This window comes from Nematolebias whitei, chromosome 5 (genome assembly GCF_014905685.2).
Source record: "Nematolebias whitei isolate Nwh7 chromosome 5, NemWhi1, whole genome shotgun sequence".
Classification (NCBI taxonomy): Eukaryota; Metazoa; Chordata; class Actinopteri; order Cyprinodontiformes; family Rivulidae; genus Nematolebias; species Nematolebias whitei.
In genome coordinates, this window is record NC_056502.1 from 11,156,575 (window position 1) to 11,171,889 (window position 15,315).

Below are 15,315 nucleotides of genomic sequence, written 5' to 3' on the forward strand. Positions count from 1 at the left end.
TCTTGCAATATTCTAAACAATGTTTCTAAACTCTAAACATTCTAAAAGAGCACACAGAATGTCATGATTTCAGCTCCCTGCCTCCTGCTCTTTGCCATCTGCAAGCGTTCTTGGCCACGCCCACTTCTCTGTGCTGCACGGTGAACAGCTGATCAGCTGCAGCATAAAGTTTATCCTGCAGTAGGAGCTGCACAAAGGTGCAGTAGGAAGCTTTTTCTGCAGCTCTGGGCTGCACAAAGGGGCAACAGGTGCTAAATATCCATCCATCCATCCTTTATCTTTACCCGTTTATTCCATTTTTGGGTCACGGGGGTCGCTGGTGCCCATCCCTGGTGCAATCACTGTGCGAGGGGCGGGGTACACCCTGGACGGGTCGCAAGTCCATCACAGGGACACATAGAGACACACGAGACAAACAAACATTCACTCTCTCACTCACACCTAGGGACCATTTAGAGTTACCAATCAGCCTAACATGCATGTTTTTGGTCTGTGGGAGGAAACCGGAGTACCCGGAGAAAACCCACGCATGCACTGAGAGAACATGCAAACTCCACCCAGAAAGGCCCCTGGACCGGGGTTTGAATCAGGGACCTGCTCACTGAGAGGCAGCAGCTCTACCAGTTGCGCCACCGTGCTGCCCAGGTGCTAAATAATTTAAAATAATTTATTTTAAATACAAATTCCATGATGATCGTGCCGTTCATCCATCAATCAGCCAATTGAGTGTCATGTCCAATCTTATATTGAAAAACCACGGTAGAGCGAGTCTGAGATAACTGAACCATGAAGTAGTGAGGGACTACTGTATTTCTTTAAGGACTACTTTGTTCGTTTCCTTCTGTGTTAAAAAAAAAGGGTCATTTAGAAGTGAGATGTTCTAAGAACATGAACAAGAATACCTGCAAGTTGTGTGAACACATGCCAAAAGCTAAAGACTGTGATGTTGTTCTGTCTACTGTCACTGTATCAATTTGTCACTAACATTCACATTGTTGCAAAGGTCAAAACTGAGCAAAGAGGTCCAAATATGGGCACTTAATATTACTTAGAGATCAATAAATACATCTCTGCCACAATGCCAGCCATGCGGTGAGACAGCAGAGCAACATTTACTTTTGCTGACAAGGTCACACTTGGTTTACTCTAAAATAAAAACGAGTAGTTACATTTTTTCATTCAACCTTTATTTAAACAGGTAAATCCCATTGAGCCTCGAGGGCTCATTTACAAGAGAGACCTGAAAGCAAAGTATTGTACAAGATACAATGTCAAATCCAGAATTGATTTCAAAATCTTCTAACCTACAAAGCTCTCAACACCCTAGCTCCATCTTGTATTTGAGATCTTATTGTTCCATATTTTCCTAACAGAGCACTTTGCTCTCAGACTGCAGGCTTACTTGTGGTTCCTAGAGTTTCCAAAAGCAGAAAGGGATGAAGATCTTTCAGTTATCAAGCTCCTCTCCTGTGGAACCAACTTCCAGTTTATGTCCGTGAGGCTGACACATTGTCCAGTTTTAAGACTTTCCTTTTTGATAAATCCTATAGTTAGGGTTGGTTTGTTATGCTGCCATAGGCTTCGACTACCACAAGACGAATTGACCTGATGTCCTTAAATTAATTGTTAAAATTGTATAGTTTTCATTTGATAGTATTTCTATCTTAACGTGAACCTTAACCTGCCATTGTGTATCTGTTCCTCTCAAACCCAGCTGGTCGAAGAAGATGGACGCTTGTCCTGAGCCTGGTTCTGCCAAAGGTTTCTTCCTCATGAGAGAGTTTTTCCTTTCCACTGTTGTCTTCATTGTTGCTCAAGATGAGAGTTCTGCAATGAAGTTAAATTCAAAGCAGTCTGCTCCTCAGATAAATAATGTTAAATTATTTTTATGTATAAGAATGTTTCTGTTCAGTGCCCTGAGATGACTTCTGTTGCGACTTAGCGCTATACAAATAAACTGAATTGAATTGATATATATATGAATATTCAATAGTTAAAAAAATAAGTTTTCTAATAAAATTCTGCCCAGTTTGTTCCTCAGTAAAGCCTTTATTAATACACTGAGCATGTATGGTAGGTATTTAAATATACAGTTAATGCTGAGCACGAATAGTTGAAATTAAAATCAGTTATGGAGGTTTAAGCTTGTTTAAAGAGTCCTAAAAAACATTTCAGAAAGTGAGAAAGCGTGCTCGCTGTGTAAGGACTTAATTACTCCTCTAACAAATCACTAATGGAGCCAAAAGAGGGGGACCCCATCAGTTTATGACAGCACTGATTGCACCTCCTCTCCATCCAAACTAAACAGCTTCGCTTGACAAATGCAGTGACACATCCAGACAATTTTCTTCGTGTGAGACTTTTTTGTAGCGCTTTAGAAAAGAAGGAAAAAAAAAGTGGAAGGGAAATGAGTCGCAGCCAAATCGACACAAAGCGTGAGATCTGCAGACCACTAAATCACTAATGTTATACAGGATCTGCCCCCTCGTGCTTTCTACAACCTGCCTGCCAGTCAGCTCCCACATATGGATCCACAGCTGTGCTCTTTTACCCACAAGAACTTGAATCATCGTAGCATCACCTATGAACTACTTCACAAATGAAAGTTCATTCCTGTTCATATATGTTGAGCACAAAATAGGAGAAAAAGCTCCTTAACATCACCAGTGAACTATTACGTTGTCCGCAAAACTCGTATGACTCATCACTTGTCACACGAAACCGCACATATCATCCTTAATTTTTTAGATATGAGCTCCATTTGCACAGTTTAGAAAAGCCAGTTTATAATATTTCACTGTTAATTATATGTTTGAACCCAGGGCTGACAGTTTTTCCAGGACGAACGAGTAAATTTGCCTTTCATTTCTCATGCTCTGCTGTTAAAGCCTGTCCAACAAGGAGCCCAGTCCTCCCCGAACATTTACAACCTTCCGTTCCCTCCGACGCGACCGCAGGCCCATACAGGACAACATCAGCTCATGTTCTGTTGTTTAGATCCAGAACCCTAAAGGAACTTTCCAAGTTTAGAGAATGGTAACACAATATGCAAACCTCCAGCATGTTTACTCACATACAGTATATCAGAGAAAATCATCTGTTACGTGTTGAAACATCTGCACCGCTGCCAACACTGTGCAACTGCTGTTTGCCAATGCTGCTGCTGCTGCTGTGGCCAAAATCCCCTAAGCGTGCCACCATCCAATAAAGCCTTTAAATGCTTTATGTTTAAAGTTCTCCTAACCCTTGTAAATGCCTTTGCAGCTGAAGCTTTTCCTTTAAATTAGTGCATTGTGCAAAGAAGATTGACATATGGGGGCATTTAGAGACAAAGTAATTTGCTATTATCTCCTAATTTGCAATAATCCTTACCCAGTTCAAGAGACCTACTCCCACTTTGTCAATTATCAACACACCATTGGTGATAAAGATTTATTTCTTTGCTTGACCACTAAACATCCAAAATTTCAAAGCAAACAAGCAAGAATGTTACGGTTTTTGTTGCACTTCCCATTCAGCTCACTCTGGACTGCGTTGCTAAATTTGTCATCTAACGGCCTCGGCAGCAAATGAGATCAAAGGCGACTAATAAATTGTTGTTAAAGTAGATAATGGCAGCTGAGTGGTGAGATTGACTATCAACCTGCTGGAGCGTAAGCTGCTGTGCACGGCCATGTAAAGCTCGCACTTCAGCGGTCTGCCTGCCAAACTAATAGCTCGCCGTATAGCTCTGATCCTGGGCCAGCTTTGTGACGCGTAATGTCCGCCCTTCATCTGCTTTTGGCTGGTGGATGAAGCTTATTGTTTACATGTGGTAATTTCAAGAGGCTCTTTTGTTTCCACTGCCAAATCAAAGCCAATCAACACGCTGCAGGTCACAGACAGACGGGAGGGATTTTAAATGAGTCCATCACTTATATATCAGTGTTGGAGGAAACTCATAAAACACACAGCTTAATGTTTGCTCATCTGCAACCGTCTGATTACAACGCCCTAACCGTGTGTTTTTTCATTATACGTCTTGCTTAAATGTTGTCATTTAGTAAATCTACTCCCTGGATGTTTATTACCTCTCACACAAGGCTTCTTGGTCACGACGCACTTCCTCCTTTCAGTCTCTGGCACACAGGTCTGCGCGAGCACAAAGGAAGGGGAGCTGTCCACACTGTGAGTCTGAGGAAGGGGTAAACGAACTCGGGACTGGGAGCCTCGCTTAAATTCGCATGTTTTGTTCTTCTTCATGCAGGAACTCCACTGGCTCCATTCTCCCAGTTCACACTCCGACGCACGCTGACCTGGGACAAAAAAAGAAAAAAAGAAAAGTAAAATAAAAATATGCGAACGACTTAGCTGCTGAGCGAATGGTCTGTGAGGTTAACGTCTTGCATTTGCTTCATAGTTTCTGTCTGCCTTTCACACCTCAGTAGGTTTAACTCAGGATAATGGGTTCGGGCAGTTTGCACATCTGAAAACAATTTGTGATTTGTTGAGAGATTTATAGCAGGATAACAACAGGTTTGTACAGTTGCTAAGGAACTGACAATGTATTGCTATTAGGTTTTCTGTGAACTTGACAAATGTGAATGAGCTGAGTCCAGATGAAGCAAAAACAGAAGATATCAAAAGGCGGGGCTCTTTAAAGGCTTTACACTGTCAAATCAACAGTTAGATCTTTTAAAGTGAGGTTCGGTGGAAAGGTAATGAAGAACCAAGGTGTTACCTGTAGTAGACAGCTGACCTCAGACTGGGAAAACAGTTTAACTCTGATTGGATTGACGAGTTAAGGCTACTCCAAGCAGAGTCAAGACAGAGCAAAGTTGACTGCTGACATCTTACAACTTTAATTGCTGTTAATTTACATGATTATCTATTTACAATTTTATAGCCATTTACAAGAGCATCAAGTGGCAGCAGCAGCTAGTTGTAGCACTTCAGGCAGGAGTCCTAAATGTCCTCATCATTCTCTCATTGTTGGGACTTGAAGCATGCAGGACCCGATTTATGGGAGCTGCGCTGTTGTATTTTTGGAACCAGAGTCTATGCACTGGAGGTGGAGTTTTAAGTCCAGCCTTTTATTTGAAGATTGTACACATTTACACACTTTGCATTACAATTTATATACAGTATTCCCTCGCTACTTCATGCTTGGAGTTCCGTGGACTCGCTCTTTCGCAGTTTTTCAATGATTAGCAACTTTAATATTACTTACATGATTGGGAGGGTACAGGATAAAAGTTAATGAAAAAAATACTTTGGACAGGTGTTGCCATTTTGTAGTTTTCTTTCAATAGGCCTACACCGTAAGGCCAGTTAAAAGAACTACACTACCCAGAAGTCAACAGTAGCCACTGTTTTCTGCTGAAATGGAGGGAAAGTTTTGCAACGCAAATATAAGCTATCTATTAAGCACACAGAACTGGCAGGAAAGTAGCAAATAATCCTAAAGCTTCCTGAAGCTCAATTATCCACATGCATATCAACTTGAATAGGGCAGTGGGCTTCCTCGCTGCAGGGTAGGTCTGCAGAACCAGAACTGAGCTCGACTGGAACCTAACTGATGTTCTATTAAGCTGGTGAGTAAAACTTTGCAGTACTGTATATACGTATTCGATTCCTGTTTGTAAATGATGAATCTTCTTCATACACCAAAGTTAGTCATAGAGTTCCTCAGGGTTCAGTACTTGGACCAATACTATTTACCTTATACTTGTATGCTTCCATTAGGTAATGTTATTAAACAGCATGGGATAATTTTTTATTGTTATGCTGATGGTACACAGTTATATTTTTCCATGAAGCCCAATGAATCCAATCAGTTACTCAGAATATAAGCATGTATTAAAGACATAAAAATTTGAATGACCCTAAATTTTCTGCTGTTGAATACAGACAAGACTGAGATTTTAGTTTTTGGACCTGAGCATCTTAGGAATACATTTTTCAGTCTTTCACCCTTCTTGGATGGCATTAATCTGGGCTCCAACTCTAATGTTAAAAATCGTCATGTTATTTTTGATCAGGACATGTCTTTTAACCCCCATATTAAAAATGTTATTGGAACCACCTGCTTCCACCTGCGTAATATTGCTAAAATTAGAAACGTCTTATCTAAAAATGATGCAGAAAAACTGCTTCATGCATTTGTCACGTCTAGACTGGACTATTGCAATGGTTTGTTATCTGGATGTCCAAATACTTCTTTTAAAACGTCTTCAGTTCATCCAAAATGCTGCTGCCACAGTCTTAATTGGAGTTAGTAGGAGAGATAGATAGAGAACTTTACTAATTGGCTTTTATGTATGTGAATATTCCTGTAAAGTGCCCTGAGACAACTTTGTTGTGATTTGGCGCTATATAAATAAACTGAATTGAACTGAAAAATTGAATAGATCATATCTCTCCAGTTTTAGCTTCTCTCCATTGGCTCCCTGTCAAATCCAGAATAGAATTCAAAATCTTACTTCTAATCTACAAAGCTCTTAACAACCTAGCTCCATTACAGATCTTATTGTTCCATGTTTTCCTAACAGAGTATTTCACTCTCAGACTGCAGGTTTACTCATGGTTCCTAGAGTTTCCAAAAGTAGAATGGGAGGAAGATCTTTCAGTTATCATGTTCCGCTCTTGTGGAACCAACTTCCAGTTTCTGTCCATGAGGCTGACACATGGTCCAGTTTTAAGACTGGGCTTAAGACTTTCCTTTTTGATCAATCCTATAGTTAGGGTTGGCTTGTTATGCTGCCTTAAGCTTAGACTACTGGAAGACAAATTGACCTAATTTCCTTAAATTATTTCTTAAAATTGAATAGTTTTCATTTGACACTATTTATATCTTAACATGTGATTCTCCACCTGCCATTGTGTATCTGTTCCTCCTACCTGTTTCTCTCAAACCCAGCCGGTCGAAGCAGATGACTGCTGCTTGTCCTGGGCCTGGTTCTGCTAAAGGTTTCTTCCTCATGAGGGAGTTTTTCCTTTCCACTGTTGCCTTCATACTTGCTCAAGATGAGAGTTCTGCGATGAAGTTAAACTCAAAGCAGTTTGCTCCTCAGATAAATAATGTTAAATTTTCTTTTTTATATTTATGAATGTTTCTGTTCAGTGCCCTGAGATGACTTCTGTTGCGACTTGGCGCTATATAAATAAATTGAATTGAAGCTTCCTGAAGGTAAATTATCCACGCACACATCAAATTGGACAGGGCGGTGGGCTTTGTCGCTGCAGGGTAGGTCTGCCGAATCAGAACCGAGCCAGACTGGAACCAAGCTGCTGGTCTGCAGAGCTGGTGAGCAAAATTTTGCAGTACTGTACAGTACATATATGTATGTTGTTAAAATAATGTAGGTTTAAGAGTTTAGACCATTGCAAGAAGTATGGGATGGGTTTATAAAACCTTAAAATATATATAAATACTAAAATAAATATATCGTTCCTACTTTGTGGTTTTTCATTAATCGCGGGGGTGTGTGGAACGTAACGCCCGTGATAATCGAGGGACTACTATACATCACAATTTACAATTATTCATCTGAAAACAACTTCAAATACTCCTGATAAGCCCACTTTCCCTCACCCAGTCACTGTGTGGCATGAGCTTTCTTTAAGCATGAAATAACTAATTGCAGGTAAACCTTTCAACCTTTCTAAATGAATATTCGCACATACAACAAACAGCAAGACAAGAACTATGTGAATCAACAAGATTCAACTCTTGAAAAAATTATCTGACATCTGGGGTGTTTTTTTTTTCTTTCTTTTTTTATTGTTTCTTTTCAATCTTGGCAAAGTCCTGTTGGTTTACATGGAAGGGACAGGACTGGAAACTTGTAGTGGGGTGAGCAAATGTAAAGGCTGTTTCCATTCCTGTTTCAACTTCTGGGATCCCCTTCAGGGTTGCATTCACATGAACAGCTAACTTGTGAGATTGGAGTTGTTTTAAGACTAGAACAGTTCACTGTGACTGTTAATCTTGACCAGACTGACAAGATCTTTATTTCTCCAAATGGAGGTAATTCAAAAAGTCTGTCTACGACAAGATATTATTTTTCCTAACCTTTCCACGAAAGCCCAATGTCAAAAGATCTAAACTATCCGGCTACAGTTTTGAAGCAGCTGAAAATTTTCTGTTCAATGCTCTGAGATGACTTTTGTTGTGACTTGGCGCCATATAATAAACTGGATTGAATTGAATTAACTCCAATAATCTTAACGCTGGTGTAAAGTTGAAAGATAAAGATCACTCACCAACGCACTCCATGGTCTCATTGGCAGTGTGCTGGCCTGGAGGGCAGCTCACATAACATCGCCCGCTGTGTGAATATAAGCCCTCCTTACATTTTGTGCAAAAATTGCGATTGAAACATGCTTCACAATTGTCTATTTTACACTCTGAAAGAAAGAAAAAAAGCACAAAGAGCAGAAAAACATTAATGAGTTCAGGTTAAAGTCTCATTTTTGGGGTTCTTAGTACAATTTCTGATTCAAACACAAAAAAGTTTTAGATTGAAAACACAAACGCTTAGAAATTTGGATAACTGCAAAGGCTAACAAACAACTCCTACAAGCTCAGCTTTCATGAAAACAATTTCTTAAGATTCACAAAAGCAAAGATGGAAATCTGTGCATTTGTGTTCGTACTTTTCCTGAACATAGTCAGATCCAGACTTGCTAAATCCTTGTTTGCTACACTGGTAAATGTCCACTCTGCAGTTGGTCTAATAATAAATTGTGGCCTCAAAATGTAAAACAAATGTTTTTAACTAGACATTGAAAGATGACATGCATAAAGTCAGATGATTGGATAATAACTCAGGTTAGCCACTGTGGGCCTCTGAAAAGAATTTAAAGGGGAATTCAGCCCTTTTTGTTACAAAATTAAACAGTGCTGCTTTAAGAACCACTACAAATGCAAATGAACTTGTTTTAAAAGTCATGTTTTATAATAATTTGTGGGTTTCTCAATTAAACATTATAAAATAGTTATATATTATTCAGAAGATGGAGTGTGGTGTGCTGTCATTTATAGAAGCAAAAACCATAAATATATTTGGAAAAATAGTTGCCAATGTGGATCGTATGTACGTATCAATAAACATGTGGTGAAAGTATTAAATATAAGATAAGATAAGATAAGGTAAGATAAGATAAGACAAGATAAGATAAGATAAATAAGATAAGATAAGATAAGATAAGATAAGATAGAACTTTATTGATCCTGCAGGAAATTGTTGTATTGTAAAGATATCATATCAGATTTTTGCATATGTAAAAAACACATTTTATCTTCTTTTTTACAAGTTTATGAAGACAGTGAATGACACAAAAGAGCATCTATCAAAAGCACCGTACAACAAACAGTGTTGCCTCACATGAACCGTGCAGACGAGAGCCAAATGAAAAAAACAACAACACAGACTTAGCTTTAAAAAACAAACAACTCGTTAAAAATTCTTTTGCTGGGATTTCAGCCCAATCTTTATTCCATGGAAAACAGAGTAGACCAAGTTTCTGGCTCTCTTCACCTAAAAGCACAGAGCCACTGCCACAACAAAATATAAAAGTATTTTATTAAGAACTGTGAATGCTGCCACTATTTTGCCCTTTTTCCAAATTATCCAAACCTGCTTCAAACCATCAAGACATGCTGCTGACATTCCTGCTGTTATTGCTGGTTTGGATTTTTATGAGAATGTTTTCAACTGGATGCATGACCAGTAATCATGTAACAAAAATGCAAAAAAACATTTCATAAGCAATAGTGTTTATCTGAATATATGAAATGCTTGTTATGAAATTAGGGTCTTTCTGATAGTTTTTTGAGTTTGAAGTAACTCCTGTTTGGTGGATGTTGTTATATATTGAGTATTTTGGGTTACTAACATGCTCTTACGTTTTCCTTTTGCATTAATAAGATCCATCATCTGTCATTTCATTTGAAACTTTTTCAGTCTTTTGCCCTCCTTGGATGGCATTAATCTGGCCTCCAGTTCTAATGTTAAAAATCTTGGTGTTATTTTTGATCAGGACATGTCTTTTATCCCTCATATTAAAAATGTTACTAGAACTGCCTTCTTCCACCTGCATAATATCACTAAAATTAGAAACATCGTATCTAAAAATTATGCAGAAAAACTGCTTCATGCATTTGTCACAACTAAACTGGACTATTATTATCTGAGTATCCAAATAGTTCTTTAAAAAGTATTTAGTTGATCCAAAATGCTGCTGCCAGAGTCTTAACTGGAGTTAGTAGAAGAGATCATATCTCTCCAGTTTTAGCTTCTCTCCATTGGCTCCCTGTCAAATTCAGAACTGAATTCAAAATCCTACTTCTAACCTACAAAGCTCTCAACAACCTAGCTCCATCTTATATTACAGATCTTCTTGTTCCATATTTTCCTAACAGAGCACTTCCCTCTCAGACTGCAGGTTTACTTGCGGTTCCTAGAGCTTCCAAAAGCAGAATGGGAGGCAGAGCTTTCAGTTATCAGGCTCCTCTCTTGTGGAACCAACTTCCTGTTTCTGTCCATGAGGCTGACACATTGTTCAGTTTTAAGACTGGGCTTAAGACTTTTCTTTTTGATAAATCCTATAGTTAGGGTCGACTTGGGTTTCCTGAGCTGTCCCGTAGTTATGCTGCTATAGGCTTAGACTGCTGGAGGACAAACTGACCACATTTCTTCACTCTGCTGCTGCCTTTACTTTCTCTGCTCAACCTGTTTTGTATTTAATTATTTTTTCTATCCTTAACATGAGTCTTTGCCTTTCAGGTTCACCTGCACCTACATCTGGACCTGTCATTCTGTGTTTGTTTGTCTCTCCTTTCTGTCATCTCAAACCCAGCCGGTCAAAGCAGATGGCCGCTTGTCCTGAGCCTGGTTCTGCTGGAGGTTTCTTCCTTTTAAAAGGGAGTTTTTTCCTTTCCACTGTTGCCAATGTGCTTGCTCAGGATGGGAGACTGTGACGAAGTGAAGATTCAACTTGTCTACTGTCTTCCATAGATAGAGAACTTTACTAATTGGCTTTTCTATGTATGTGAATGTTCCTGTAAAGTGCCCTGAGACAACTTTTTTGGAGATTTGGCGCTATATAAATAAACTGAATTGAATTAAATTGAATTTGTCATTGCTTTCATCTCACTGCACGCCTATCTTTCATCTCTAATCAGACCAACTGTTCTTTCAGTAACTACTGCTCAGTTTTTATCAAATCACCTGCTCTAATAATCTATAGTTTTGTAATGTTGTCTATTTAATAAATGCTTTGTTTCCATGTTTTAATGATGTACATCCAATTAATCACAAGGATTTGAATCATTCGGCTCAGCTCACTATAAAGAACTGGTTCCTTTAGCTCTATTTTACTGATGACATTGTGATCTGTGGTGAAAACAGGGAACAGGTGAAAGAGAACTTGGAGAAGTGGAGGTATGCACTTGAAAGAAGAGGAATGAAAGGCAGCTGTAGTAAGACAGAGTACATGTGTGTGAATGAGAGGGAGGCCAGTGGAATATTGAGGCTACAAGGAGCAGAGGTCACAAAGGTGCAGGACTTCAAGTAAATGGACTGTACTAAAATAGCACCTTTCTGTCTTTTCAAGACACTCAAAGCTCTTTATACTACAATCTGTGTCCTCATTTACTCATTCATACAGCACTATACTAGATCTCTACAAAGATAATTTAACAACTCATTCTAAAGAGACTAATCAGAGCTTTATCACATTCATACACCGATGGGACACACATCGGAGGCAATGAGGGGTCCAATGTCTTGCCTAGAGACACTTTGGCATGTGACTGCTGGTGGATTCAAACCCCCAACTCTTGCATTGGAGGACGACTGCTCTAACCACTCAGCCACAGCCGCCCCAGAACTTGGGGTACTTGGGGTTCACTGTCCAGGGAAATGGGGAGCATGATAAAAAGGTGAAAAAGAGAGTCCAGGCAGGATGGAGTGGATGGAGAAAAGTTTCAGGAGTGATTTGAGACAAAAAAGTGTCAGCAAAGGTCAAAGGAAAAGTTTACAAGACATTGGTGAGACCAGCTATGTTGTATGGTCTGGAGACAGTGGTATTGACAAAAAGACAGGAGAAAGAACTGGAAGTGGCAGAAATGAAGATGTTGAGGTTCTCCTTAGGAGTGACAAGAATGGATAAGATTAGGAATGAGGCCATCAAAGGTACGGCACACGTTGAACAACTGGGAGATAAAGTTAGAGGCTAGACTGAGATGGTTTGGACATGTCCAGAGGAGGGACAGTGGGTATACTGGTAGAAGGATGTTAGAAATGCAGCTGCCAGGAAAAAGACAAAGAGGAGATATATGGATGCAGTTAGAGAGGACATGGAGGTAGTTCAACAGAGTGAGATGGAGAAGGATGATTTTTTGAGGTGATCGCTGGAAACAAAACAGACAAAATAAGAAGAAAAAGAAGAGTTAATCCAGTACCTTACTGGACTGCAACTAATGGTCTGTCTCGAAATGTTTCTCGTGTTTTTTTCTTTTTATTTCCTTTCCTAAGTCTCAGTGGTTCACAGCCTTACTGCTTGAGTACATGTTCATAAATATTATATTGATCATTTATTTATGATTTCGACAAGAATCACTACACATAAATCTGTGTTACATCTAATTACACATAAAAGGAGACAGAAAATCAAAGAAAGCTTTGGACAGATTTCATTTAGCATCAGAAGTGTAGAAAATCTGGAAGGTTGCCGTATGCACATTTACAAATTTTACATTCATACTGCAATTCCCATTTTAGTGACATAAAGGTAAAACTCACGTGTGCATCGGTTATTGCCCTCTGGGTTCCTCATGCCAAAGTATCCCATGGGACAGGAGGCGAGGCACACTCCTATCTGACGGATGTCATTGCGCTCCAGAAAGATAAAGAGCTTTGGCTTACATTTAATGCAGCCATTGTACTCAGAGCATCGGTCACAGCCTTTGGGACAAGATAGTGGTCCCTCAGTACTAACTGTTGGAAACACGAGACAAACACAAAGAAAAGGAGCTGCAATGAGGCAACAGAACAAGGTGTACCCTTACATAAAATTTAAACCATTTCCAGCCTGCATATATATTTTAAAAGGCGTAAAATTGGGAAATCATCAGCATGTTTTTTGTCAGCTCACGCAACTTTTTTTTTCTAACAGCACTAATAAGGCCAACACATTACCAGTCAAAATAAAAATAAAAAAAATGGGAAAAGCTTGGAGCTTAATGTGAGTGAAGCCGGCCAAACATCTTTGTTTGAACAGTTCCTCGGTGTTTATTGCAAAAGGGCTTGCTGGAGATAATTAACAGATTTTCCTGTGAAGAAATTTGGAAAATTATGGCTGACAGTCAACCAAGAGTCATTCAGAATCAGCCAGCTAACACGTGTGCGAGTCAGGAATGGTTGAAGTGGAACAAAACTAGAAATAGCATGGACAGAAATGTGGCCAATGCAGAACAAGTGCTCTAGTTTAGTACAAGACCAGCCATTCCCCCCAACCTAACGTGCTCTACATGACCATTTACAACTAATCCTAGATTTGGAGATGGAGCAAATCGCCTCAACTTCCAAAAAAGAAAACAAGGCACACTGAAATAGTCGTTTAAATCTTTTCTAGGAAATGTGTGTTAAAGCATGCATCTTTTCCTAGGAATCCTCATGAGCAAAAATAAGCCATCTGAGTTGATTTACAGTTTTTTGCTCTATCAGCTCTCCTCTCATACACCAATCTGTCTGCTGTGTTGCCTCCCAGAGAAAAGTCAGAAGGCAGCAAGTGTCAACGGGGCCTTCCAGGAACTGATTACTCCACATCTGAATAATGGTAAGCAGAGGTAATTAGAGCCAAGTTTCACTGGTTACAAATCATAATAAAGGTAACAGTGACCCGGGGGAGTAATCAATAACCGCAAACAGAGAAAAAAGACGCTTTAAACTGTTTTTTAAGAGTTTTATACGAACAATGGGTCTTATCTCCGCTCTAGTTATTTCAGTTTGATCTTTGCATGCAACTGAATTTATTTTTGAGAAACAAAACTGGAGGCCAGCAGGAAAAGATCTGTCCTCAGCTGTTTTCCTACCAGGGGGTACAGTTGAGAAAAACTGAATCTGATCACACCAAAGATTTAAAAGCTGTAAATCAGATGTGTAAATTACAAACATCTTCTATGTCTAAAGGGGGAAAAGCTTCAACAGATTCTGAAAGAGTCTAGTGTGTATTGGTATTCACCCCAAGACTTTTGTCTTCATCGCAGCGCCTCAAGATCAACTCTGACAGCATGTTTGTGTGGGTATGTGTGTACTGTACCCCTTAAAAATATTAAGTTTTTATGGCTTCCCCCTCCTAGTATGCATGATTATATTAGCAGCACATCTGTTACTGTGGCCAGACGTGGTGTTTGATGTATTTTGGCTCCAAGAAGTTGGGGCGAGCTTGGCATTGACTGAAAGCTCCTTGTGTGTAAAGGAAGAATTATTTCAAAGCTGACAGAAACACCACTTTGAGGCCAGAGATATACTGCGAGTTGATTTGAGCACCATCTTTGTACTTGCGTGAGGTCAGAAAAAAAAAATGCTTACAACAATATTGGCAGCATGATCCAAGTGAGAGCTTAGAACTGTCAGGTACTCGCTCTATTATGTGCCCACACAGCCAGACATGAAATGAACAATGGCTTTGAGAGGGAATCCATAAAAAAAAAACTCTATAAACAACTCTAATGCCCATGAAAGTTTTACATAAACTGAGGGAGGCATAATCCTAAAAGAGCAAGAAAGATGAGCCTTTCCGAGGAAACTCTGAACCCAACATAACCCGCAATGAAAAACAAATAAGAATGATGGGAAAATAAACTAAATGTTATCTTTACTTCACTTGTTCAATGTTTATAGGATGTCCACCACAGTAAGTGAGACTCCAGAAGTGAAAAGCAGGACATTCGCAATGAAAAAAGTGGGAAACAAACAAGAAACAATGAAAAAGTGAGAGCTCACCCCGTCTCTGCCTTCTCGCCTTGGAGAGCTTGAGAACGTCACTGTGACCCATGGAGCTGAGAAAGATCATTGCCAGCACCACCAATCCCAGCCGCATAGTCCCTGTTGCCTTCCAGGCTGTGCAAGGTCCCCCCCTGCAACCAGATGTATCAGGTAGGGGGTGATCCCCCTGCCTTTGTGAGACAGGTGGATTCCTCTGCTGCTGGAACCAATGAGCCCTCTCCTGCACTGCGTTCCTGCAGTTCGCCTGTTCCTCCCCCAGTCTCTCCGTATCTTTCACTCTACTGGCTGTTAAATCCACGAGTCTGAGTTATGAAGTGTG

General features: G+C 39.7%; 1 protein-coding gene across 1 annotated transcript in view; it reads right to left on the minus strand.

Moving 5' to 3' along the window:
* Positions 1 to 15,090, minus strand: part of rspo1 (R-spondin 1) — a 26,933-nt gene extending 11,843 nt beyond the window's left edge. The window contains exons 1-4 of the mRNA XM_037676570.1: positions 14,994 to 15,090; positions 12,789 to 12,983; positions 8,245 to 8,388; positions 4,071 to 4,295 (exon numbers count right to left, since the gene is read on the minus strand). Coding sequence (XP_037532498.1) covers positions 4,071 to 4,295; positions 8,245 to 8,388; positions 12,789 to 12,983; positions 14,994 to 15,090 — 661 coding nt within the window. The remainder of the gene's footprint in view (positions 1 to 4,070; positions 4,296 to 8,244; positions 8,389 to 12,788; positions 12,984 to 14,993) is intronic.
* Between the last annotated feature and the right edge of the window lie 225 nt (positions 15,091 to 15,315).